Here is a 23,697-nt window from a genome sequence, read left to right as displayed (position 1 = left end):
CATCGTGGTCCCAAGGGGGTTGGTGGTCCCAGGATGGTTGGGCGCGGGGGTGGGGGGGGGACACGGGGACACACGCTCTGGTGATGCCAGGATGGGGAGCGGGGGGACGGCCTGTGGGGGGGACACACAGCGGGTCCCCACTGCTGGCAGCCACCCCGGGTTTCCAGGCCCCTGGGTGCATTTCGGGTAGGCGGGGGGGGGGTGGGGGTGGGGGGGGGCCGGCACACACGCAGCCAGCACCTCGCCTCCCCCCACAGCGACACATCCGCTGTGTGGGGGCAGGAAGCGCCAAGGGGGCCCCCCCCCCAGCGCAGCTGGCACCCGCAGCACCGGGACACGCTCCGGCAGCACCCACTGATGGTGAGCACCCCAAAAAGTGTGTGTGGGGGGGGGGGGGGCTGGGACCTGGAGGGGGGGGCATCCCCCAGAATGGGAGTGAGCTGGGGGGGAGGGGGGGGGCGGCAGGCCTTTCTCCAGCCTCAGTTTCCCCCACTAAATCTGGCGGGGGGGGGGGGGGGGGGGTTGTGCCTCATTCAAATTTGGCTACTGCCACCCCCACACCCCTCCCGGTGCTGCCCCAGGGGATGGGGATGGGGGGGGGGGGGCGGCAATGGTGGGTCCTGGGGGTAGATCCCCTTCCCACAGCAGGGATGGGGGGGGGGATGACGGGGGGGGCCTGGTGGGGATGGGGGGGGCAGGTTTTGGGGGGGTTTGAGGGCAGATTTTGGGGGGGGAGGTTGAAGGGCACGTTCTGGGGGGGGTTGAAGGCAGGTTTAGGGGGGTGGGGGGTTGAAGGGCAGGTTCTGGGGGGGTTGAGGGCAGGTTTTGGGGGGGTTGAAGGGCAGGTTCTGGAGGGGTTGAGGGCAGGTTTAGGGGGGTGGAGAGGTTGAGGGGCAGGTTTTGGGGGGGGTTGAGGGCAGGTTTGGGGGTGGGGGGGTTGAGGGGCAGGTTTTGGGGGGGATTGTGGGGAAGTTTGGCGGGGCTGAGGGCAGGTTTTGGGGGGTGGGGGGTGGAGAGGCAGGTTTTGGGGGGGATGAAGGCAGGTTTGGGGGGGTGAGAGGCAGGTTTTGGGGGGTGTTGAGGGCAGGTTCTGGGGGGGGGAGGATGAGGTGGGGGTTTTTGGGGGGGAATTGGTGGCAGCACAGTGAGGCCGGGGAGATGGGGGGGGGTATGTTAGGGAGGGTGCAGGCATCATGGTGGGGTTGGGGGGGGGCGGGGCGCGGGCTGGGGGCTGAGGGTGGAGGCCGTGGGGGGGATAGCTATGGGGGGGGGGGGATGCTGTGGGGCTGTGCAGCCATGCGGGGGGGGGGGCCAGCACCGGCAGGTGCTGCGGCACCCACCGACCGCAGCTTCCTGTCACCAGCGCGAGGTGTTTAAGGTTGGGGGGGCGGGTGGGGGGGGTGGCAATGTCCCCATCCCTGTCCCCGCTGCCCTTCGCCCCTGCCCTACCCCGTTTTGTTTGGGTTTTTTTTCCGGGATGGGGGCGGCCACCCCAGGTTACGGGAACCGGCGTGGCCGGCTGCCAGGCACATGGCGGTGACCCCGTTGCCCTCGCCCGTAGGCTGGAGCTCGCCGGTACCCCCCGGTACTGGTGCTACTGGTCTGGGCCGGGACGGTGACGGCGGGGGAACCGGTGGGGAACCGCAACGACCGGGCGGTGGGGGCCCTGCTGGGGCTGCTGCTCTGCCTGGCCGTGGGGCTGGCGCTGGCCTGGCACCATCTTTGCCGCCTCTCGGCCGGGCGTTATCACCCCAGGCCCATGGGCCGGCGGGCGCTGGAGCTGCTGAGGGGACGCTGGCACCGGCTGCGGGGACAAGGTGATACGGGGCCGCAGTCCTGCCAAGGGGACGGGGAGGTGGCAGCCCCCCAGGAGGAGGAAGAGCTGATGCCGTGGAGCCAGGAGCAGCGGCTGGAGGAGAAGGAGGAGGAGGAGGAGCGGGAGGAAGAGGAGGAAGAGGAGGAGGAGGAGGAGGAGAAGGCCGAGGCGGCCCCCCAGGGCGGGGAGAGCCCACCCCAGGGTGGGGAGCCGGCGGCGGGGGGCAGCGCCGAGGTCCTGCTTAGCGACCTCCATGCCTTCTCGGGGACGGCGGGCTGGGGGGAGGCACGGCCACATGTCACCGCCCTGTGATGTCCCCTCCCTGCGATGTCCCCTCCCTGCGATGTCCCCTCCCTGTGATAGCCCCACCCTGTGAATGGCCCTGCCCTGTGAATGTCCCCACCCTATGAATGGCCCCACCTTATGAATGGCCCTGCTCTGTGATGGCCCTGCCCTGTGACAGCCCCTACCTGTGATGTCCCCACCCTGTGACAGCCCCGCCCTGTGATGTCCCCTCCTCGCAATGTCCCCTCCCTCTGATGTCCCCACCCTATGAATGGCCCATCCCTGTGACAGCCCCTACCTGTGATGTCCCCACCCTGTGACAGCCCCGCCCTGTGATGTACCCTCCTCGCAATGTCCCCTCCCTCTGATGTCCCCACCCTATGAATGGCCCATCCCTGTGACAGCCCCTACCTGTGATGTCCCCACCCTGTGACAGCCCCGCCCTGTGATGTACCCTCCTCGCAATGTCCCCTCCCTCTGATGTCCCCACCCTATGAATGGCCCATCCCTGTGACAGCCCCTACCTGTGGTGTCCCCACCCTGTGACAGCCCCGCCCTGTGATGTCCCCTCCCTTCTGATGTCCCCTCCCTACGAATGGCCCTGCCCTGTGATTGTCCCCACCCTATGAATGGCCCCTCCTTGTGAATGGCCCCGTGTGAATGGCCCCGCCCCGCTTACAGGGGACACCGCCCTCCTGCCCACTCCCCCCCCAGCGCAGGCTCCTGATTGGCTGGACCAGCCTGGGCACCAACCAATAAAAAAAAAAAAAAAAAAAAAATCCCCCCAAAGCAACTCTGCCCCTCAATGGCCGGCAGGGCGAGGTGGGCGTGGCTCGGGCGGGGGGGGGGCGTGGCTAAGGGAAGGGTGTGGTACGTGGGCGGAGCCTGGGGAAGGGGGAGGAGCTTGATAAATGGGCGTGGCCTGAGCGAAGGGGCAGGGCAGCGCGGGGGGGGGTGGAGCCTGACAACCCCCCACCCCGCCCAAACCCACCCCCCCCCCGGCTTCAGGTGTCGTCCCCCCCCCCCCCCAGCCCCGTTCCCCCCCCCCTTCCCCAGCACAGGACCACCACGGCTGATCAAGTCCTTTAATTAGCACGTGTCCAGCAGCCACGCCCCCCCCCCGGGGAGGGGGGGGGGGCCCACACCCTTGCGAGGGGGGGCGGTGCCCCACACCCCGGTGGGGGGAGGGGGGGGCACACCCCGGGTTGGTGGTGAGGGGGCCCTCCCCCCCCCCCCCGCCCCCCCGGGGTGTGCCCCCCCCCCCCTCCCCCCACCGGGGTGTGGGGCACCCCCCTCCCTCCCCAAACCCAGCCCCACCGGGGCCAGGGGGCTGTGCTGGGTGGGGGGCAGCAGTCCAGGCCCCCCACCCCCAGCCCCTCGGGGGGGGGGGCACCGGGCCCCTCCACCACCACCCCCCACCCTGTCCCCCGGCCCCCCCACCCCACCCCTACCTGGCCACCCGCCCCCGGCCCCCCTTCTGCTTCTTGGCCCCCCCGGAGGTCTTGATGGGCAGCGGGGCCGTGCCCTCGGGTGGGGGAGGCAGGCTGGCCCCCCCCACCTCCATCGGCTCCCCCGCCGCCCCCCCCGGCTTGAACACCTCAAAGGGGGAGAACTTCACAGGGCTGGAGGGGAGGGGGGGGATTAGCGGGGTAAGAAGTGGGGGGGCCGCAGCTGGTGCCCACAGAGCCCCTTCCCCAACCCTGGAGTGTGCTGGGGGCACCAACCCCCCCCCCCCCCCCCGCCATCCTTCCCCCCCCCCCCAGCACTGTCCCCTTGTGCCCAACAACCCCCCCAGTATGTGCCAGGGACACCAAGAGCGCCCCCCCCATCCTCCTCATCCCCCCCCCCCCAGCACTGTCCCCTTGTACCCACACCCCCCCAACATGTGCAGGGCCACCAACGCCCCCCCCCCCCCTCCTTGCCCCCCCCGCACTGTCCCCTTGTACCCAACCCCTTCACAAACATGTGCCAGGGCACCAAGCCCCCCCCGCCCCGTCCTCCTTTATTCCCCCAGCACTGTCCCCTTGGACCCCCCCGCCTTGTGCCCCCCCTCCCACCCCAAAGCCCCAACCCCTCTCCCCCCGAACAACGCTGCCCCCATCCCAAATCCCCCCCCGCCCCCGCTGCCGTGCCCCACAGCACCCACCCCGCTTCCACCACCCCCCCCTCGCCCCCCCCCCCGCCCCGTGCCCCCCCGGGGGTACCTGACGGGGGTGCGGGGGCTGCTGTTGAGGCGGCGGGGGGAGCGCACCTTGGGCTGGAAGGAGAACCCCTCCTTGATGCTCTCCAGCACCGAGGGGGCCACGTAGGTGAAGCCCTGCGGGCAGGAGGGGGGGGGGTCAGGTTGTTGGTGGTGGTGGTGGTGGGGATGTGCTGGGTGACCCCCCCCCCCCCCCCCCCCCATACCAAGAAGGCCTGGTTGGCGCTTTCGCTGATGGCGGCATCGTCGGGGCTGTCGACGGGCGTCTGGCGGGTGAAGCGGGTGTCGAACTGGCTGACGTCCTCCTCCGACTGCTGCGGGGGCGGGCGGTGGGTGAGTGCTCCCGTGGGTGCCCCCACCCCCTCCCCCCCAAAAAAAAAAACCCAACCCCAAAACACCCCCCCCCGCTCACCCCCCCCCCCCCTCACCATACCAGGCAGGGTTTGAAGGGGGGGTCCAGCCTGCGGGCCAGCAGGTCCTCCCAGTTGATGTGGCGGAAGAAGGGCTGCTTCTGCGGGGGGGTGGGGGTCAGGGGGGGAAATGTCAGGCAGGATGAGGCCGGGGGGGGAGGGGGGAGGGGGTCCACCTGGCTTCCCCCCCCCCCAAACTCCTGCCCCTGTTACCTGCACATCAGCGGCGTCGCCCGGCCCCCCCCCGACCCGCTGGTTGGGGTTTCTCTTGAGGAACTGGGAAGAGAAAAGGGGATGGAGATGGGATGGAGGGGGGTAGGACCTACATAAACAAGCCTGGGGGGTGGGTTTTTGGTAGGTCCTACCGTAAACAAGCCGGGGGGTGGGGTGGGGGGGGGGTCTCAAACCTTCTTGAGCAGGTCCCGCGCGTCGGGCGTCAGGTAGGGCGGCAGCACCAGTTTGCCCTTGAGGATCTTGTCGATGGTCTTCTTGCGGTTCTCGGCGGTGAAGGGGGGCTGCGGGCGGCAGCGCGGAAGGCTTGGACCTTTTCCCCCGCCCCCCCGCCCGGCAACGGCCACCCCTACCCGCCCCCCCCCCTCCTCCTCAACCACCACCCACCCCCCCCGCGGAGGAAAGAGCAGGAGTGGGACTTGCCGATCCTGTGAGCATGTCGTACATCAGGGCGCCCAGGCTCCACCAGTCCACCGCCCGGTTGTGCCCGCTGCGTACCAGGATCTCGGGGGCCCTGGGAGGAGGCGGGGGTGGGGGGGAAGGGGGGGGGGGAGGGAGGGGAAGGAAGGTGGCAGGGGTGCCCCCGAGCAGGATCGGAGAAGGGGCGTGGGGGGGGGGGGGGGGGGGACGGGGGGGATGGGGGGTAATCAGGACGAGCCCCCTCCCCTCTCACCACCACCTCCCCACGCCTCACATGTACTCGATGGTGCCGCAGAAGGTGTGGGTGACGGCCCCGTCGTGGATGGACTCCTTGCACAGCCCGAAGTCCGTCAGCTTGATGTGACCTGGGGGGGAAGATTGTCCAGGGCGGGAGAGGTGGGGGGGGGACGACACATGACAATGTCAGTGTCACCCATGGACACAACAGGCACCCGCCCCCCCCCCCACCCCCTCCCCGTGAATTTTTTCACCCCCTCCCAAGCTCACCTTGGCTGTTGAGCATGATGTTCTCCGGCTTGAGGTCCCGGTAGATGATGCCGTGGGAGTGCAGGTGGCCCAGGGCCAGCGTGATCTCGCTCAGGTAGAAACTGGGGGCGGGGTTTAAGTGGCATCAGGGTCCTGGATGGACCCCCCCCCCCCTCCCACCCCGCCCCGTCCCCATCCCTACCACGCTGTGTCCTCCAAAAAGATGCCCTCCCGCTCCAGCTGCATGAAGAGCTCTCCACCTGCAAGAAGACGCCCAAGTGGGACTCCATGAGCCTTCTCGCCTCCCCGCCCCCCGGACCCCCCCGGACCCCCCCAGCCCTACCGCTGAGGCACTCCAGGATGAGGTAGAGCTTGCCTCCCGTCTGGAAGGCGTAGATGAGGTCAACGATGAAGGGATGCTTGACAGCCTCCAAAATGTTCCTCTCGGCCCGGGTGTGCGCTGTGTCCTTGGCGTTGCAGGCGATCTTGGCCTGGGATGTGGGAGGGGAGGCAGTGAGACGCGGGGCGGGGGGGACAGGACTCCCCATGGGGGGGCCGGGAGGGCCAGGACGGCTCTACCTTCTTCAGGACCTTCATGGCGAAGATCTTCCCTGTGTTGGTGCCTTGCACTTTACGGACCTGGAACACCTGGAAGGACATGGAAGGGGTGGTTGGGGATGCTGACGCGCAGCAAGGTGTCCCCCCGTCCCGAGCCACCCAAAATCCGTCCCCCCACCACAACGTGCCCCCCACCTTGCCGTAGCCGCCCTTGCCCAGGACGCGGAGCAGCTCGAAGCAGTGGGGCCCGATGTGCTCGGGGCCGTTGTTGACGCTGCTCTCCGAGATCTCGATCTCCTTGTAGTGCCCCACCGGCCTGGAGGGAGACGGGGTGAGCGGGGGGGGACACCCTGCCTGTCCCCTGCCTGTCCCGTGTCCTTCCCCCCACCCTCCCGCAACCCCCCACTTACTCCAGGCTGTTCCCCCGGGGCTCCAGCTCCATCTCCTGTGGGAGGGAACCCACGGTCAGTGGTGAGCAGGGGACCCACGGCAGGCGGGGGACCCACAGCAGGTTGGGGACCCACGGCAGGCAGGGGACCCATGGCAGGTTGGGGACCCACAGGAGGCGGGGGACCCACAGGAGGCGGGGGACCCACGGCAGGTTGGGGACCCACGGCAGGCAGGGTGCCCTTGTCAGGCAGGGGACCGTGACAGGCTGGGGACCCACGGCAGGTTGGGGACCCGTGGCAGATGAGGGACCCGCAATAGGCAGTGTGCCCATGGCAGGAAGGGGACGATGACAGGCAGGGAACGATGGTGGGGATGATGGCAAGCAGGGGACAGAGGGCAGAGAGGGTGCTATGGCAGGCTGGGGACAGTGGCAGGCAGGGGATGATGGCAGTCAGGGCGCCATGGCCGGCTGGGGACCGTGGCAGGCTGGGGACAGTGGCAGGCAGCGGACGATGGTGGGTACGATGGCAGGCAGGGGACAAACGGCAGGCAGGGGACACATGGCAGGCAGGGTGCCCTTGTCGGGCAGGGGACCGTGACAGGCTGGGGACCCACGGCAGGTTGGGGACTGGTGGCAGACGAGGGACCCGCAATAGGCAGTGTGCCCATGGCAGGAAGGGGACGACGACAGGGGGGTGCCCGTGGCAGGCAGGGGATGGTGGCAGGCTGGGGACGGTGGCAGTCAGGGCACCACGGCAGGCAGGGGACGGTGTCAGGCAGGGGACCGTGGCGGGCAAGGGACGATGGCGGGGACGATGTCAGGCAGGGGACGGTGACAGGCAGGGACGATGGCAGGGAGGGGACGATGGCGGGGACGGTGACAGGCAGGAGGGCGGCAGGAGGTGCCATGCCGGCCCAGCCGGATGTTTTCGGGCTGAGTCGGGGCCCGGCCCCGCGGGAGCCTCCCTCCGCCCGCCACCCCCCCCCCCCCCCCACCGCCGCTGCCCGGTCCCCACGGCCAACCTGACCCCGGGGTCCCCGTCCCTCTCCCCGCTCCGTCCCCCGTCCCCCTCTGCATCCCCCCCCGTCCCGATGGCCCCGTCCCCATCCCCGCTCCGTGCTCCCCATCCCCGCCGCCCCCCGCGCCGTCCCGGTGTCCCTTCCCCTCCCCGCCCCGGTGTCGTCTCACGGCGCCCAGCTCGGGCTCGTCCCCGTCGCTGCCCTCCTCCGTCTCCAGGTCGATGTCGAACACCCCCGCCATGACGGCGCCGCACCGGGACCCCGGCGGGACCCGCCCCGCCCCCTCCCTTCGGACCCGCCCCCGACGCCCCGCCCCCCTCGGGCCACGCCCCCTCCTCCGCGTCACCGGGGGGCCCCCGGTATCCCCGCCGCGGGGCACGCCGGGAGTTGTAGTCCCACGGGGGGGGGTGTGACAGGCGCACACACACGTACGTGTGGGGGTCCCCGTGGGGGGGCGGCGCAGGGACGACGACAGAGCCAGGCCGGCCGCTCACAGCCTTTACTGGGGACGCCCCCTCCTCCCCCCCCCCCCCCGCCCCCTCCCCGCGTCGCTGCGACCTCATCGGCGCCGCCGCGACGACAGCAGAGGGGGGAGGAGACGGAGATACACCCCCCCCCCCCCCCCCACACACACACCCCCGCCACGACGCCGCTCGGAGCCCACGCGGGGTTGTGGGGCATCGGTGGGGCTGGAGGGACGGGGGGGTGACACGGCGGCTTGTGCTGTAGGAGGGGGGGTGTGTGGGGTCTGGGGGTCTGTAGGGGCTGGGTGTTATTGTAGGGTCACTACTGTTATTGTAGGGGCTGGGGCCCTATAGGGGCTGGGTGTTACTGTAGGGTCTGGGGCTCTATAGGGGCTGGGTGTTATTGTAGGGTCTCTATTGTTATTGTAGGGTCTGGGGCTCTATAGGGGTGTGTGTTATTGTAGGATCTCTATTGTTATTGTAGGGTCTGGGGCTCTATAGGGGCTGGGTGTTATTGTAGGGTCTGGGGCTCTATAGGGGCTGGGTGTTGCTATAGGGTCACTACTGCCATTGTAGGGTCTGGGGCTCTATAGGGGCTGTGTGTTGCAATAGGGTCTGGGGCTCTATAGGGGTGTGTGTTATTGTAGGGTCTGAGGCTCTATAGGGGTTGTGTATTGCTATAGGGTCACTACTGTTATTGTAGGGTCTGGGGCCCTATAGGGCTGTATGTTATTGTAGGGTTGCTATTGTTATTGTAGGGTCTGGGGCTCTATAGGGGCTGCGTGTTATTGTAGGGTCGCTGGTATTACTGTAGGGTCTGGGGCCCCATAGGGGCTGTGTGTTGCTATAGGGTCACTACTGTTATTGTAGGGTCTGGGGCTCTATAGGGGCTGGGTGTTATTGTAGGGTCACTGTTGTTACTGTAGGATATGGGGCCCTATAAGGGTGTGTGTTATTGTAGGGTCGCTATTGTTATTGTAGGGTCTGGGGCTCTATAGGGGCTGGGTGTTACTGTAGGGTCTGGGGCTCTATAGGGGCTGGGTGTTATTGTAGGGTCTCTATTGTTATTGTAGGGTCTGGGGCTCTATAGGGGCTGGGTGTTATTGTAGGGTCTCTATTGTTATTGTAGGGTCTGGGGCTCTATAGGGGCTGGGTGTTGCTATAGGGTCACTACTGCTATTGTAGGGTCTGGGGCTCTATAGGGGCTGTGTGTCACTGTAGGGTCTGGGGCTCTATAGGGGTGTGTGTTATTGTAGGGTCTGGGGCTCTATAGGGGCTGGGTGTTGCTATAGGGTCACTACTGCTATTGTAGGGTCTGGGGCTCTATAGGGGCTGTGTGTTACTGTAGGGTCTGGGGCTCTATAGGGGTGTGTGTTACTGTAGGGTCTGGGGCTCTATAGGGGCTGTGTATTGCTATAGGGTCACTACTGTTATTGTAGGGTCTGGGGCTCTATAGGGGCTGGGTGTTACTGTAGGGTCTGGGGCTCTATAGGGGCTGTGTGTTGCTATAGGGTCACTACTGTTATTGTAGGGTCTGGGGCTCTATAGGGGCTGGGTGTTATTGTAGGGTCACTGTTGTTACTGTAGGATATGGGGCCCTATAAGGGTGTGTGTTATTGTAGGGTCGCTACTGTTATTGTAGGGTCTGGGGCTCTATAGGGGCTGGGTGTTGCTATAGGCTCACTACTGTTATTGTAGGGTCTGGGGCTCTATAGGGGTGTGTGTTATTGTAGGGTCTGAGGCTCTATAGGGGTTGTGTGTTGCTATAGGGTCACTACTGTTATTGTAGGGTCTGGGGCCCTGTAGGGCTGTATGTTATTGTAGGGTCTCTATTGTTATTGTAGGGTCTGGGGCTCTATAGGGCTGTATGTTATTGTAGGGTCTCTCTTGTTATTGCAGGGTCTGGGGCTCTGTTGGGCTTGGAACCACTGGTTCCAAGTGCCAGGTGTGATATAGGGTCCCTGGGGCTGGTTTGTTATTGTAGGGTCTCCCCAGTGACAGCCCTTTGTCCCGGGGGGTCCCCATACAGGTCTCTGCCCGGAGGCTCCCCCCAGCTGCTCTTACACCCCTGGGGGCTCCTGTGTTATTGTAGGGTCTCCCTGATACAGCTTGCTTCTTACAGGGTCTCCCCACAAAGGTGTGTTATTGTAGGGTCTCCCCATTCGTGTTTGTTATTGTAGGGTCTCCCCACGATGGTTTGTTATTGTAGGGTCTCCCCAAAGGTTTGTTATTGTAGGGTCTCCCCACACAAAGGTGTGTTATAGTAGGGTCTCCCCATTCGTGTTTGTTATTGTAGGGTCTCCCTATGAAGGTGTGTTATTGTAGGGTCTCCCCACAAAAGTGTGTTATTGTAGGGTCTCCCCATTCTGGTTTGTTATTGTAGGGTCTCCCCATTGTGGTTTGTTATTTTAGGGCCTCCCCGTTCGTGTTTGTTATCATAGGGTCTCCCCCCAAAGGTGTGTTATTGTAGGGTCTCCCCACAAAGGTGTGTTATTGTAGGGTCTTGCCACAAAGTTTTGTTATTGTAGGGTCTCCCCACACTGGTTTGTTATTGTAGGGTCTCCCCACACTGGTTTGTTATTGTAGGGTCTCCCTATGGAGTTTTGTTATTGCAGGGTCTCCCCCCCCGAAGGTTTGTTATTGTAGGGTCTCCCCATTGTGGTTTGTTATTGTAGGGTCTCCCCCCAAAGGTGTGTTATTGTAGGGTCTCCCCACACCGGCGGGTGCCAGCACACCCCAGGCTGCACCCGCCGCACTGGTGGGGTGACCCGGGTGCCTCGGGGGGGGGGGGGGCTGCCCTCACCCCTCGTTAGCAAAGGTTCGTTAACGGGGGACCCTGTCTGTCCCCTGGCATGGTAGGGACAGCAGGACCCCCCCCCCGCCCCCCCAGCTGCAGGGACAGGGGACGCTGGGGACAGGGTGTGGGGGTGCCAGGGCAGGGGGCACGGGGAGCCCAGGGATGGGGGTACGGGGGGGTGGGAGGGGGGATTCCAGGGGAGGCGGGGGGATGTTGGGAGCACGGGATGGGGTGCCAGGGGAGTGGGGGGATGCCAGGGGATGGGGCGCCAGCTCCGGGGGGGGATACCAGGGAATGGGGTGCCAGGAGAGTAGTGGGGATGCCAGAGGATGGGATGCCATGGGAATAGGGGGGATGCCAGGGGATGGGGGTGCCAGGAGAGTAGTGGGGATGCCAGGGGATGGGATGCCATGGGAATAGGGGGGATGCCAGGGGATGGGGGTGCCAGGAGAGTAGTGGGGATGCCAGGGGATGGGATGCCATGGGAATAGGGGGGATGCCAGGGGATGGGGGTGCCAGGGGAGAAGGGGGGATGCCAGGGGATGGGATGCCATGGGAATAGGGGGGATGCCAGGGGATGGGGGTGCCAGGAGAGTAGTGGGGATGCCAGGGGATGGGATGCCATGGGAATAGGGGGGATGCCAGGGAATGGGGTGCCAGGAGAGTAGTGGGGATGCCAGGGGAGGGGATGCCATGGGAATAGGGGGGATGCCAGGGAATGGGGTGCCAGGAGAGTAGTGGGGATGCCAGGGGAGGGGATGCCATGGGAATAGGGGGGATGCCAGGGGATGGGGGTGCCAGGGGAGTGGGGGGATGCCAGGAGACGGGATGCCAAGACAGGGGGGGATGCCAGGGGTTGGAGTCGCAGGATGGGGCGGGCGGGGAATACCGGGGAATGGGGTGGCAGGATATAAGGTGCCAGGGTAATGGGGGGATGCCAGGGGATGGGATGCCAGGATGGCAGAGGCGGGGTGGCAGGGGAGTGGGAGGATGCCAGGACATGGGATGGCAGGACAGCAGGGGATGCCAAGGGATGTGGTGCCAGGGAAGCAGGGGATGGGATGCCAGGATGAAGGGGAGGATGCCAGGGGATGTGGCGGCAGGGCAGGGGGGATGCCAGGAGATGGGATGCCAGGACAGGGCGGGTACCAAGGGACAGGATGCCAGGATGGAGGGGGGGATGCCAGGGGATGTGGTGTCAGGGCAGGGGTTTGGGATGCAGGGGAGCGGGGGGGATGCCAGGGGATGGGATGCCAGGATGGTGGGGGGGATGCCAGGGGATGGGATGTCGGCGGGGGATTGGGATGCCAGGGCAGTTGGAGGGATGCCAGGGGATGGAATACCAGGGGAGAAGGAGGGATGCCAGGGGATGGGATGCCAGGATGGAGGTGGGGGATGCCAGGGGATGGGATGTCAGGGGATGGGATGCCAGGGGATGGGATGCCAGGGGAGTCGGAGGGATGCCAGGGGATGGAATACCAGGGGAGAAGGAGGGATGCCAGGCGATGGGATGTCAGCAGGGGTTTGGGATCCAGGGCAGCAGGGGGAATGCCAGGGGATGGGATGCCAGGATGGAGGTGGGGGATGCCAGGGGATGGGATGCCAGGGAAGGAGGGATGCCAGGGGATGGAATATCAGGGGAGAAGGAGGGATGCCAGGCGACGGGATGTCGGCAGGGGATTGGGATCCAGGGCAGCAGCGAGATTTCACGGGAGGGGGTGCCAGGGAGATGCCATGGGGAGGTCGTGGGGGGGGGGGGGGTGCCAGGGACGGGGGCGGCGGGGCTGCGGGAGGAGTTTGTCAGGCCGGCGGAGTGGATGCCCGTGCCCACCCCTCCCACCCCCCCCAACTTTGCCCCCCCCCCCCCCCCCCCGCTGCCTGCCCGGGGCTATTTAAAATGGGATAAGAAATGCTCGACGGGGTAACGGGGCGAGTCGATGCCCAGCGCCTGGCAGAGCCCCAGCAGGCGCAGGCAAGCCTCGGCCCGCGTTGCCCCCTGGCACGCCACGCTCAGGCAGGGCTCCTCGTACTCCCCGGCCCCCGCCGGCTCCTCGAAGAGCCGGTTGAGACGCACCAAGCCCCTCTCCTGCAGCCCCCGCAGCGCCGCCAGCCCCCCGCCGCCCCCGCCGTCCTTCCCCCCCAGGGCCACCCCGTGCTCCGAACCCAGGCACATCACCCCCGCCAGATGGACACGGGGCAACGGGCGAGCGGGCAGCACCGGGGGTAGCCCCAAGGCTACTAAGACAGCGGCCAGCAGCAAATCGGGGCCGTAGACCTCCCGGATCCAGTCGCGGAGGTAGAACCCCCCCATGCGGGGGTTGATCTCCAGCAAGCGGGGGCCGCTGGGGGCCAGTTTGAGCTCCACGTTGAAGACGCCGTCCCGTAGCCCGCAGGCCAGGCAGCACTGCAGGGCGGCCCGCACCAGTTGGGCTTGCCGGTCGGTGGGCAAGCAGGAGGGCAAGCAGGCAGCCGTCTCCAAAAAAGCCGGCAGGCGGGTGGGACCGTTGTCGGACACCCAGGCACCCAAAAGCCTCCCTTGGAAGACCACCAAATCCACGTCGTGCTCGGTGCCCGGCACGTACTCCATCAGCAGCATGGCGTTGCCCCAACCCAAGCCGATGCCCGGGTGGTCGGCGTCGTCCCGCAGGTCTCGCCAAAGGCGGGCGGCGTGCGCGTGGCACTGCCCGGGGTTTTCCACCAAGCGCACCCCCACCCCACCGGCTCCGAATTCCAGTTTGGCCACGGCGGGGAAAGGGACGGCGCCGGCCGCCCTTTCCACGTCCCCGTGGCTCCGCAAGCGGCGGCAGGGCACGGCGAAGGCGGCGGGCGGCGGGCGGCCCTGGCGGCACCGTTGAAGGTGTTGGTGGGTCCGGCTCTTCTGCTTGGCTACCCGGACGGCGGCGGGCGAGCTGCCTCGTAGCCCCAAGCGCTGGCACACCAGCGCGGCCAGTACCACGCAGTCGTCCCAGTAAGAGAGGCAAGCGTGGGGCCGCAGCCCCCGGGAGCGCACCAGCTCCGTCACCCGCTCCGCGTGCTCCTCGTCCCGCCGGTGCTCCCGGCTGTCGTAGGGCAGGAAGGTCTCTACCAGCCCCGCCGCGAAGTGCTGGGGGTCCGACTCCACCAGGTGGATCTGCGGCCCCATGCGGGGGGTGGGGGGAGGGTGTCACGGCGGCCGGGAGGGGACACAACGGGGTGCCCGCCCCCGGCACCGGGGCCGTGCCACCCTCCCCACCCACTGGGTGGAGGGACCGCGCCGAGGCGTGGGCACTGCTGCGGTGCGAGAGGGTGGTGCCCGGCGTTCACTCTGAAACCTACTGATGGCAAAGCCTCCTCACCCTCAGGCCGTAGTCGCGGGCCGCCTCCCAGACGAAGCTCTTGCTGACGCCGCCGGCCCCGATGAGGAGGATGTCCTTGCCCTCGACCAGGTGACACTGCGCCCGGTGCAGCAGGGCCTCGGCCAGCAGGCGGGGCAGGTCGCCGTGGGGCTCCCCCACGGCGCGCCCCATGGCCTCGGCCAGCAGGCAGGTCTCCAGGCACCGCTGGCTGTTGGCCGACAGGGCCACCAGCTCCAGGGCGTCATCCACGCACGCCAGCAAGAAGTCCACGCCTGGGGACGGGGACAGCGCGCTCAGCAGAGCGGGGACAGTGCCACCGCCGTGGGGACGGGTGGTGGCCCCCCCACCCCTGCTCACCCAGGAGGTCGGTGTGGGCGCGGGCGCCGCCGCGCTGCTGGGGGCTCAGCTCGGCTTCGGCAGCCAGGAGGGCAGCCATGGCGGCCTCGGCAGCCCCCCGCAGTCGCGTGGCCAGTGCCTGCCGCTGGCCGGAGGCCACCACCCCCCACTGCTGCAGGCTGGAGTCCAGGCCCTGGGGCAGCGCCGCCCCGTGCCGCACCGGCGCCTCCGCGCGCCCCACGCCGCACGCCACCTGCGGGGACACGCCAACGCGGGCATGGGGACACCGGCTGCCACCCCAGTGCCTGGGGATGTGGGCTGCCACCAGGGCGTGGGGACACAGATGGTCACCGTAGCGTGGGGATATGGGCTGCCACTGGGGCACAGGGACGCGGATGGTCACCATAGCCCAGGGACATGGGCTAGCACCAGGTCATGGGGACAGGATTGGCCACCACAGCTTGGGGACACACAGGGCCACCAAGGCATGGGGACATGGATGGTCACCATAGCCTGGGGACACTGGCTGCCACCAGTGCACGGGGACATGGACAGCCACCAGGGCATGGGGACATGGGCTGCCACCAGGGCATGGGGACATGGACAGCCACCATAGCCTGGGGACATGGGCTGCCACCCTTAGACTGGGGACACAGCTATCCAAGGCATGGGGACATGGGCTACTACCGTAGCCTGAGGACACACAGGGCCACCAGGGAGGGCATGGGGACGTGCATGGCCACCAGGGCATGGGGATATGGATGGCCACCACAGCTCGGGGACACACAGGGCCACCAGGGCATGGGGACATGGATGGCCGCCATAGCCTGGGAATATACAGGGCCACGGGGGCATGGGGGCATGGGGACATGGATGGCCACCAGGGCACGGGGACACACATGGCCACCAGAGGGCACGGGAACATGGGTGGCTACCATAGCTTGGGGACACACAGGGCCACCAGGGCATGGGGACACGCATGGTCACCAGAGGGCAAGGGGACACGGATGGCCACCATAGCTTGGGGACACGCATGGCCACCAGGGCATGGGGACACGGATGGCCACCATAGCTTGGGGACATGGATGGCCACCATAGCTTGGGGACACGCATGGCCACCAGGGCATGGGGACAGGTGCCACCACCCCAGGGTGGGGTGCTGGCGGAGGGGAGGAGGCCGGGGCGAGCGGGGCCGTACCTGGCAGAGCTGGGGCCGGTCCCCCCAGGACCTGCAGACCAGGGTGCAGATGCGCAGGGCCACCGGCAGCCGTGGGGCTGGGCTGCCTGGGGGGCGAGGGACAGGGCAGGCACGGCCGCCGCCTGGGGACAGGGGTCCCTGCCCGACACCCCCCCACCACCACCACCTCGTGGGCTTCTGGGACCCCCTGTGGCACCGCGGTGGCCCCGGCCAACTCCAACCCCGGCGGACCAGCACGGCCACTGTCACCCCCCAGCCCCACGGGGATGTAGGGGGTCAAAGGTGGTCACCCCACCACCACCCTGCCCTGTCCCAGGGGACCTTGGGGGTCCAGGGCGGCCACTTTCCCCTCACCCTTACCCCAGGGGACTCTGGGGGGGGGCAGGGTGACATTCCCCCCCACCCCAGGGGACTGTGGGGTCCAAGGGTGACCTTCTCCCCCAACCCAGGGGACCGTGAGGGTCCAGAGTGGCCACCTTCCCCCCACCCCAGGGGACTCTGGGAGGCCAGGGTGACCTTCTCCCTCAACCCAAGGGACAATGAGCATCCAGGGTGGCCACCTTCCCTCTGCCCCAGGGGACTCTGGGGGTCCAGGGTGACCTTCTCCCCCACCCCAGGGGACTTTGGGTGTCCAGGTTGGCCACCTGCACGCCCTGCCCCAGGAGCCCAGGAGTTTGGTTGCCCCCATGGCCACCCATCCAGCCACCCTAGGGAATGGACACGTGGCCGGCACAGCCGCGGGGACCCAAGGGAGCCCGGGGGGGGCCCTTCCCTCCCATCCCAGGGCGGTGGGCACCCGAGGGCGGGGGTCTTACGTGGGGGGGGCGCGGGCAGGCGGGCGGTGGGCACCAGGGCCTCCAGCAGGACGCTGTCCTCCTCCCGCAGCCCGCGGAGCCGGGCACCCACCGCCTGCGCCACCGCCGCCCCCTCCGCCTTCCCGTGGGTGCTGCGGGCGCCCGTCCCCCGCCACCGCCACCCCGCCGGCCGCACCACCACCTGCGGGCACCCCGATGTCACCCCCCCCACCGTGGCCACCCCCCTGTCACCTACACATGCCACCCCACCACCTGCATGTACCACCGTGTCACCCTGTGCCACCCCGTGCCACCCCACCACCTGCACGCACCCCTGTGTCACCCCAAACCATGGCCACCCACCACCGCCTACCCATGCCACCCCGTGCCACCCCGTGCCCACCCCACCACCCGCATGGACCACCATGCCACCCCCTGCCACCCCACCACCTGTGGGCACCCCTGTGTCACCCCACACCATGGCCACCCACCACCACCCACACGTGCCACCGTGCCACCCCACCACCTGCACGCACCACCGTGCCACCTCCACGTCACCCTGTGCCACCCCACTACCTGCACACCCCCCCCATGTCACCCCACACACCATGGCCACCCACCGCCACCCACACGTGCCACCCCCTGCCACCCCACCACCCGGGTACGGTTATCACCCCGTGCCACCGGTGACGTCCCACCGGCGTGTGACTCACAGGTCCCCCTGAATGCCCACAGGTGCCCCCCACCCTTGTGCCCCATGGGTGCCCCCATCCTCCCACGCCCATGACCCTGCCCCTGACACCCCAGCTGTGCCCCACATGTCCCTGCCCACCCCCGCCATGCCCCCCCACCATGCCCACCTGGCTGTAGGGCTCCATGGCGGTGCCCCCCAGGAAGGCGCCCACCTCCTCCTGCACCAGGCTCTCCTGGCCCTGGGGGTCCTCCAGCCGCACCACCCTCACCCCGGGGGCCACCGGCTCGGCCGGCAGGTCAACCCCCGCCCCCAGGACGAATGCCAAGGTGGGGGGCACGGGCAGAGCGGCGCGGGCCGCCAGCACCCAGCGGGTGACCAGCGTGTCCTCCAGCCGGTGGGCGAGCGGCACCGACCCCCCCGTGGGGCAGTCGAGGTCGCGGGCCAGCTCGCCCACCCAGCCGCTCTCGGGGCCACCCGTCGCGAAGGTGCCAGTCACGTAGTTGGCCCGGCGGGGGGGAGCGAAGGTCTCCAGGGTGCTGTGGCCCCCAGCCTGGAAGGAGACCCCCCGGGAGAGCAGCAGGGACCAGGCTCCTGGGGACGTCTCCGAGGGCACCCGGCTGGCCCAGGCAGGGGACAGGCACAGCACCATGGCACCTGCGGGTCACCATCGTCACCGACCCACGGCGGGGGACACACAAAAGGGGCACCCGCCCAGGGAGGGAGCACGGGGGTGGGAGCGATGCCGGGGCTGCCCCAACACCCTGGGGTGGCATTTGCTGCCCGCACTGGTGTGTACTGGGGTTAATGGAGCTGCAGATGTGGGGCTGGTGCCACCCTCGTCCCCTGCCTCAGTTTCCCTCCCAGTGCCAGTCACGCAGGGGCAGGGGGGTGGGGGGAACGCCTTGGCCCCGGGGGGGGGTGGGACGTGGGGAGCACCCGCTGTGGGTTCACGGGTGTCTCGTACAGGGAGGGGGGGGACGAGGGGGGCCCGTACCCACCTGGGCAGCGGGTGCCACCCTCCAGCAGGACGGGCAGGAAGGCGGTGGGGGAGCCCAGCACGCAGACGGTCATGTCCAGCGGGCCAAATCCTGCCAGCAAGGCGAGGGGACCCCGTTGCCATCCCGTCCCTGGCACCCCAGCCCCCAGCCACCCCCCCTGTCCCCAGCCTGGCACTGTGTCCCCAGCGCCATCCCTGTCCCTGCCACCCCCGTGTCCCCAGCCTGGCACCATCCCCCCATCCCCACCCTTGTCCCTGCCACTGTGAGTCCCCACCTTGGCACCGAGCCCCCAGTGCCACCCTTGCCCCTGCCACCCCCATGTCCCCAGCCTGGCGCTGTGCCCCCAGTGCCACCCTTGTCCCTGCCACCCCCGTGTCCCCAGCCTGGCACCGAGCCCCCAGTGCCGTTCCTGTCCCTGCCACCCCTGTGTCCCCAGCCTGGCACTATGCCCCCAGTGCCATCCCTGTCCCTGCCACCCCCGTGTCCCCAGCCTGGCACCGAGCCCCCAGTGCCATCCCTGTCCCTGCCACCCCCATGTCCCCAGCCTGGCCTTATGCCCCCAGTGCCATTCCTGTCCCTGCCACCCCCATGTCCCCAGCCTGGCACTATGCCCCATCCCCACTCTTGTCCCTGCCACCCCCATGTCCCCAGCCTGGCACCGAGCCCCCAGTGCCACCCTTGCCCCTGCCACCCCCATGCCCTCGTCACCGCCCCAGTCCCAGCCCCCCGAGCCCCGTGCCCCCCGTGCCCCCCGTGCCCCCCACCCGTGCGGGGCTCGGCGGAGCGGTCCAGTGTGTGGGGCAGCCCCTCCTGGCGCAGGGCGCTCTGGAGCAGCTCGTAGGCGTGGGTGGCAGAGCCGGGGTCCCCGCTGTCCTCGGGCACCTCGCCATCAGGGACCTCGTCCTCCAGCCAGCCCGGGCACAGCGCCTCGGGCCCTGCCCACTCCTGCTCCTGCGGGCTGGGGGCCCGCTCCGCGCTCGGCTGGGCCACCGAGAGCTGACGGGGCAGACATGGGGCTGGCAGGGGGCTAAGGGGCTAGTATGGGGCTGGCATGAGGCTGGCATGGGCCTAAGGGGGTGACATGGGGCTGGCATGGGACTTAGGGGCTGCTATGGGGCTGAGGGGCTAGTATGAGGCTGGTATGGGGCTGGCATGGGGCTTAGGGGCTGGCGTGGGGCTTAGGGGCTCGTATGGGACTGGCATGGGGCTAAGGGGCTAGTATGGGGCTGGTATGAGGCTAAGGGGCTGGCATGGGGCTAAGGGGCTAGTATGGGGCTTGCATGGGGCTGGCATGGGGCTTAGGGGCTGGTATGGGGCTGGCATGGGGCTGACATGGGGCTATGGGGCTAGTATGGGGCTGGCATGGGGCTGGCATGAGGCTAAGGGGCTGGCATGGGGCTAAGGGGCTGGCATGGGGCTGGTATGGGGCTGGTATGGGGCTGGCATGCGGCTAAGGGGCTGGTATAGGGCTTAGGGGCTCATATTGGGCTGGCATGGGGCTGGTACGGAGCTAAGGGACTGGCATGGGGCTGGTGTGGGGCTTGCGTGGGGCTTGCGTGGGGCTAAGGGGCTGGTACAGGGCTGGTATGGGGCTGGCAAAGGGTTGGTATGGGACTGGCACAGGGCTGGCATAGGGCTAAGGGGCTGGCATGGGGCTGATATAGGGATAAGGGACTGCTATGGGGCTGGCATGGGGCTAATGGGTTGGCATGGGGCTGGTATGGGTCTGGCATAGGGCTGGCAGAGAGGTAAGGGGCTGGCATGGGGCTAAGAGACTGGTATGGGGCTGGCACAAGGCTGGCATGGGGCTAATGGGTTGGCATGGGGCTGGCATGGGGCTGACATGGGGTTTAGGGGGTGGTATGGGGCTGGTATGGGGATAAGGGAATGGTATGGGGCTGGCACAGGGCTGGCATGGGGCTAATGGGTTGGTATGGGGCTGGCATTGGCCTAAGGGGCTAGTATGGGGCTTGTATGGGGCTGGCGTGGGGCTAAGGGGCTAGTATGGGGTTGATATGGTGTTGGTATGGGGCTGGCATGGGGCTGGCATGGGGCTAAGGGGCTGGTATGGGGCCGGCATGGGGCAGATGCTGGGTGGGTGTAGGGTGCTGGCACTGGGGACATGGGACAGACACGGGGGTAAGTGTTGGCAGGGGGGCGATGGGGCAGCCGTGGGTTAGTAGCCAGCCGTGGGGCAGCCATGGGGGTGAGGGGCTGGCAGGGGGCAGAGGGGCTGAGGGCGCCAGCGCCCATGCGTGGGTGGGGGGGTGTCAGGGTGCCGGGGGGCTGCGGGTGCCGGGCCCAGAGCCACCGCCTCGGGGACACGGGGCAGTGCCAGCCGCCGGGGCCGCCAGCTCCCGGACAAAGCGTCCCCTTGTCCCCACGGGGTCACGCGGCGGGTGGGCACCGCGCGGGTGCCCGGCACTGCCGGGGCTCACCGGGGCTTGTGCCCCGCCGGGATGGGCCACCAACCTCCCCCCGACTCCGGACCCCCCCACCCTGTCACCCGGGGGCCACTCACCATCCTGGTGACCGAGGGGGCTGCAAGAGAGGGACAGGCACAGTCAGCGGGGCTCCCCGGGGACCCGCCACCCCCCGGGCCACCCCCACCCAGAGCCGGGGAGCCCTGACCCCAGTCCCACTTGGGGACACCCCAGCCCTCGGTGCCAATCCCGGTGACCCCAGGTTGTCCCCTCGGTGCCAGCCCCGGTGACCCTGGTGGCTCCGGCTGAGCCCCAGCGGGGATTAACGAACGTAATCCCACGCCAGCTCAGCACAACGGGGGGCAACCCCTGCCCCGGGGTGCCAAGGTGCCCTGGGGACATGGACCCCACCATCCGGGGCATCCCTGTCCCCACTGTGTCCCCCCCTGTCCCCCCTTCCCTCCCTTCCACCATGGGGTGCCCCCGCTCCCAGCCCAGACCCGGGCATGGAGGGAAACTGAGGCACGGAGCTGAGCGGTGCCACCCATCCCGGCTCCCCCAGGCCCACGGTGGCGGGGGGGAAACCCCAGGGGACACAGGGACAGTGTCCCCATGGGGTGGCCAGGACCCAGTGACAGGGTTAGGGGACACATGGCTCCGTCCCTTGCCCACCAGAAGGCCCCCCCCAAGACCCAGACATGGGGCAGCCACAGGGGTCCCGGCAGGTCTGTGTCCACCCACGCCCCCTCCCGCCGCAGCCTGGGGACCACCCTGTGTCCCCTCTGTCCCCACGCTAGGACAGCCATGTCCCCCGCGCCTGCCCCGGGTACCTTGGGGTGGGAGCCGTGGCCTGGGAGCACGCAGGGGACGAGGGCTCGGGGACGCCTGGCACAGGGGACACGGGTCGGCTCTGGCCTTTAAACCACCCCCCCCGCCCCTCCGCACCACCCCGGGGTGCCCGGCCCCCGGCCCCGTGCCCCGGATTAGGTGGCGGACACGGCGGGCGCCACAGAGCCCCATTGTCCCCTCCGCGGCCGGGGCGTGGGGGGGGGACACACAAACAGGCACCTCGCGCCAGGCGCTGGCACCCTCGCCCTGCACCCCTGGCCTTGTCCCCGTCCCCAGGGACAGCGAGGGACAGTAGGGAGGCCACGGGGACACGCCGCCGCAGCTGGGGCGGTGGCTCAGTGTGCCGGGATGTCCCCGTCCCCCTGTCCCCGTCCCCACGCTGGCCAGGCCGGACATGGCCCCCCCCCGCCCCGTCCCCCCTCTCCCCAGCATGGCGGAGCTGCCAGGCCGCACGTCCCCCGGCTTAGCTCCAGCTGCCCCCGGCGTCACTGTCACTGTCACCGTCGCTGTCACCAGCGGGCACAGAGCCGCCAGCAGCGTCCGTCGTGTGTCCCCCCCCCCGCCCCGGGCCCCACACACCTGCAGCACCACGCTGCCCTGTGCACACGTGGGCGCGCACAGACACGCGTGCACGGGGGCGCAGACACGCGCAGGGACACAGACATGCACACGGACACGCGTGCAGAGGGGTGCAGACATGCACACGGATGCAGACACGCACACGGACACGCGTGCACGGGGGTGCAGACACGCACAGGGACGCAGACACGCACACGGACACACGTGCACGGGGGTGCAGACATGCACATGGATGCAGACATGCACACGGACACACGTGCACAGGGGCGCAGACACGCACAGGGACGCAGACACGCACACGGACACACGTGCACGGGGGTGCAGACATGCACATGGATGCAGACATGCACACGGACACACGTGCACAGGGGCACAGACACGCACAGGGACACAGACACGCACACGGACACGCGTGCACGGGGGTGCAGACATGCACAGGGACACAGACACACACATGGACACGCGTGCACGGGGGCACAGACATGCACAGGGACACAGACACACACGTGGACACGCGTGCAGAGGGGCGCAGACATGCACACGGATGCAGACACGCACACGGACACGCGTGCAGAGGGGTGCAGACACGCACACGGACACAGACACACACATGGACATGCGTGCACGGGGGTGCAGACACGCACAGGGACGCAGACACGCACATGGGCACAGACACGCACACGGACACGCGTGCACGGGGGCACAGACACGCACAGGGGCACAGGCACGCACACGGACACGCGTGCACACGCACACACACACGTATGTACACACACGCGCGCGGGCACACATACGTGCGCACACACGCACACGGACACACATGTCCCCACGCACACACGCAGATACTCCCCCCCCTCCCCTCGAAACACGCCCCCCCACGCGTGTCCACACGTGTGCGCACCCCCCCGGCCCGGATCCCGCTGCTCCCGTCCCCCCCGGTGCACGCACACACACACCGCACCCCCCCCCCCACCCCCCCCGCAAAAAGCACCCACCCGCGCACCCCCCCAGCACCCACCCGCGGTGTGGGTGGCGGTGACGGTGGCGGTGACAGGGTCTGTCCGGTGCTGTCGCGCCCCGGGCTGTGCCCGCTCCGGTCCCGGCGGTGGCGGCGGCGGCGGCGGTGGCGGCGCCTCTTGCCCGGGCGGGGCGGCCCCGGGGAGGGGCGGGGCGGGGCCGAGGGGGGACCGGGGGGACCGGGCCGGGGCCGGGGGGTCACAGTGTGAGGAGCTTCCCGGGGGACCGGGAGAAGGGGGCAGCGGGGTGACACCGCGGGGGACGCGGAGGGGGACAGCGGAGAAGGGATGGGGACAGGGGACGGGGGACGGGGACGGCGCGGGGTCACCCGGGGCCGGCTGTAAAACTGACACCGCGGAGCAGAAATGTCAGGGCTGGGGACAGGCGGCTCTGTGTG

General features: G+C 68.5%; 3 protein-coding genes across 7 annotated transcripts; 1 reads left to right on the top strand and 2 right to left on the bottom strand.

Moving 5' to 3' along the window:
* Positions 1-245: 245 nt before the first annotated feature.
* Positions 246-2,987, top strand: PTPRCAP (protein tyrosine phosphatase receptor type C associated protein). The gene is made up of 2 exons (XM_074586466.1): positions 246-360; positions 1,562-2,987. Exons 1-2 carry the CDS (start codon positions 358-360, stop codon positions 2,126-2,128), a joined length of 570 nt encoding a protein of 189 aa, XP_074442567.1. The 5' UTR covers positions 246-357; the 3' UTR covers positions 2,129-2,987.
* A 546-nt stretch (positions 2,988-3,533) lies between these two features.
* On the bottom strand, positions 3,534-8,103 carry RPS6KB2 (ribosomal protein S6 kinase B2). Of its 4 annotated transcripts, XM_074586462.1 has the most exons (15): positions 7,986-8,103; positions 6,817-6,851; positions 6,602-6,722; positions 6,428-6,496; positions 6,192-6,339; positions 6,051-6,108; positions 5,870-5,970; positions 5,637-5,727; positions 5,366-5,456; positions 5,119-5,226; positions 4,925-4,987; positions 4,735-4,812; positions 4,508-4,615; positions 4,306-4,418; positions 3,534-3,723 (listed from the first exon to the last, which is right to left on the bottom strand). In XM_074586462.1, exons 1-15 carry the CDS (start codon positions 8,055-8,057, stop codon positions 3,549-3,551), a joined length of 1,431 nt encoding a protein of 476 aa, XP_074442563.1. In that variant the 5' UTR covers positions 8,058-8,103; the 3' UTR covers positions 3,534-3,548. The 4 variants fall into 4 exon arrangements, with proteins under 4 accessions (XP_074442563.1, XP_074442561.1, XP_074442560.1 ...); XM_074586460.1 differs by lacking the exon at positions 7,986-8,103 and having other exon boundaries at positions 4,508-4,612; positions 6,817-7,791; XM_074586459.1 differs by lacking the exon at positions 7,986-8,103 and having other exon boundaries at positions 6,817-7,790.
* Positions 8,104-12,953: 4,850 nt separating this feature from the next.
* Positions 12,954-23,423, bottom strand: CARNS1 (carnosine synthase 1). 2 transcript variants are annotated; one of them, XM_074586457.1, is made up of 11 exons: positions 23,302-23,423; positions 21,686-21,740; positions 20,954-20,973; positions 19,197-19,428; positions 18,433-18,522; positions 17,601-18,088; positions 16,762-16,942; positions 15,947-16,032; positions 14,770-15,001; positions 14,413-14,684; positions 12,954-14,207 (listed from the first exon to the last, which is right to left on the bottom strand). In XM_074586457.1, exons 3-11 carry the CDS (start codon positions 20,954-20,956, stop codon positions 12,966-12,968), a joined length of 2,826 nt encoding a protein of 941 aa, XP_074442558.1. In that variant the 5' UTR covers positions 20,957-20,973; positions 21,686-21,740; positions 23,302-23,423; the 3' UTR covers positions 12,954-12,965. The 2 variants fall into 2 exon arrangements, with proteins under 2 accessions (XP_074442558.1, XP_074442559.1); XM_074586458.1 differs by lacking the exon at positions 19,197-19,428.
* Between the last annotated feature and the right edge of the window lie 274 nt (positions 23,424-23,697).

This window comes from Larus michahellis, chromosome 4 (genome assembly GCF_964199755.1).
Source record: "Larus michahellis chromosome 4, bLarMic1.1, whole genome shotgun sequence".
In the NCBI taxonomy this organism is placed as follows: Eukaryota; Metazoa; Chordata; class Aves; order Charadriiformes; family Laridae; genus Larus; species Larus michahellis.
This window is presented reverse-complemented; position numbering and strand designations above follow the sequence as displayed.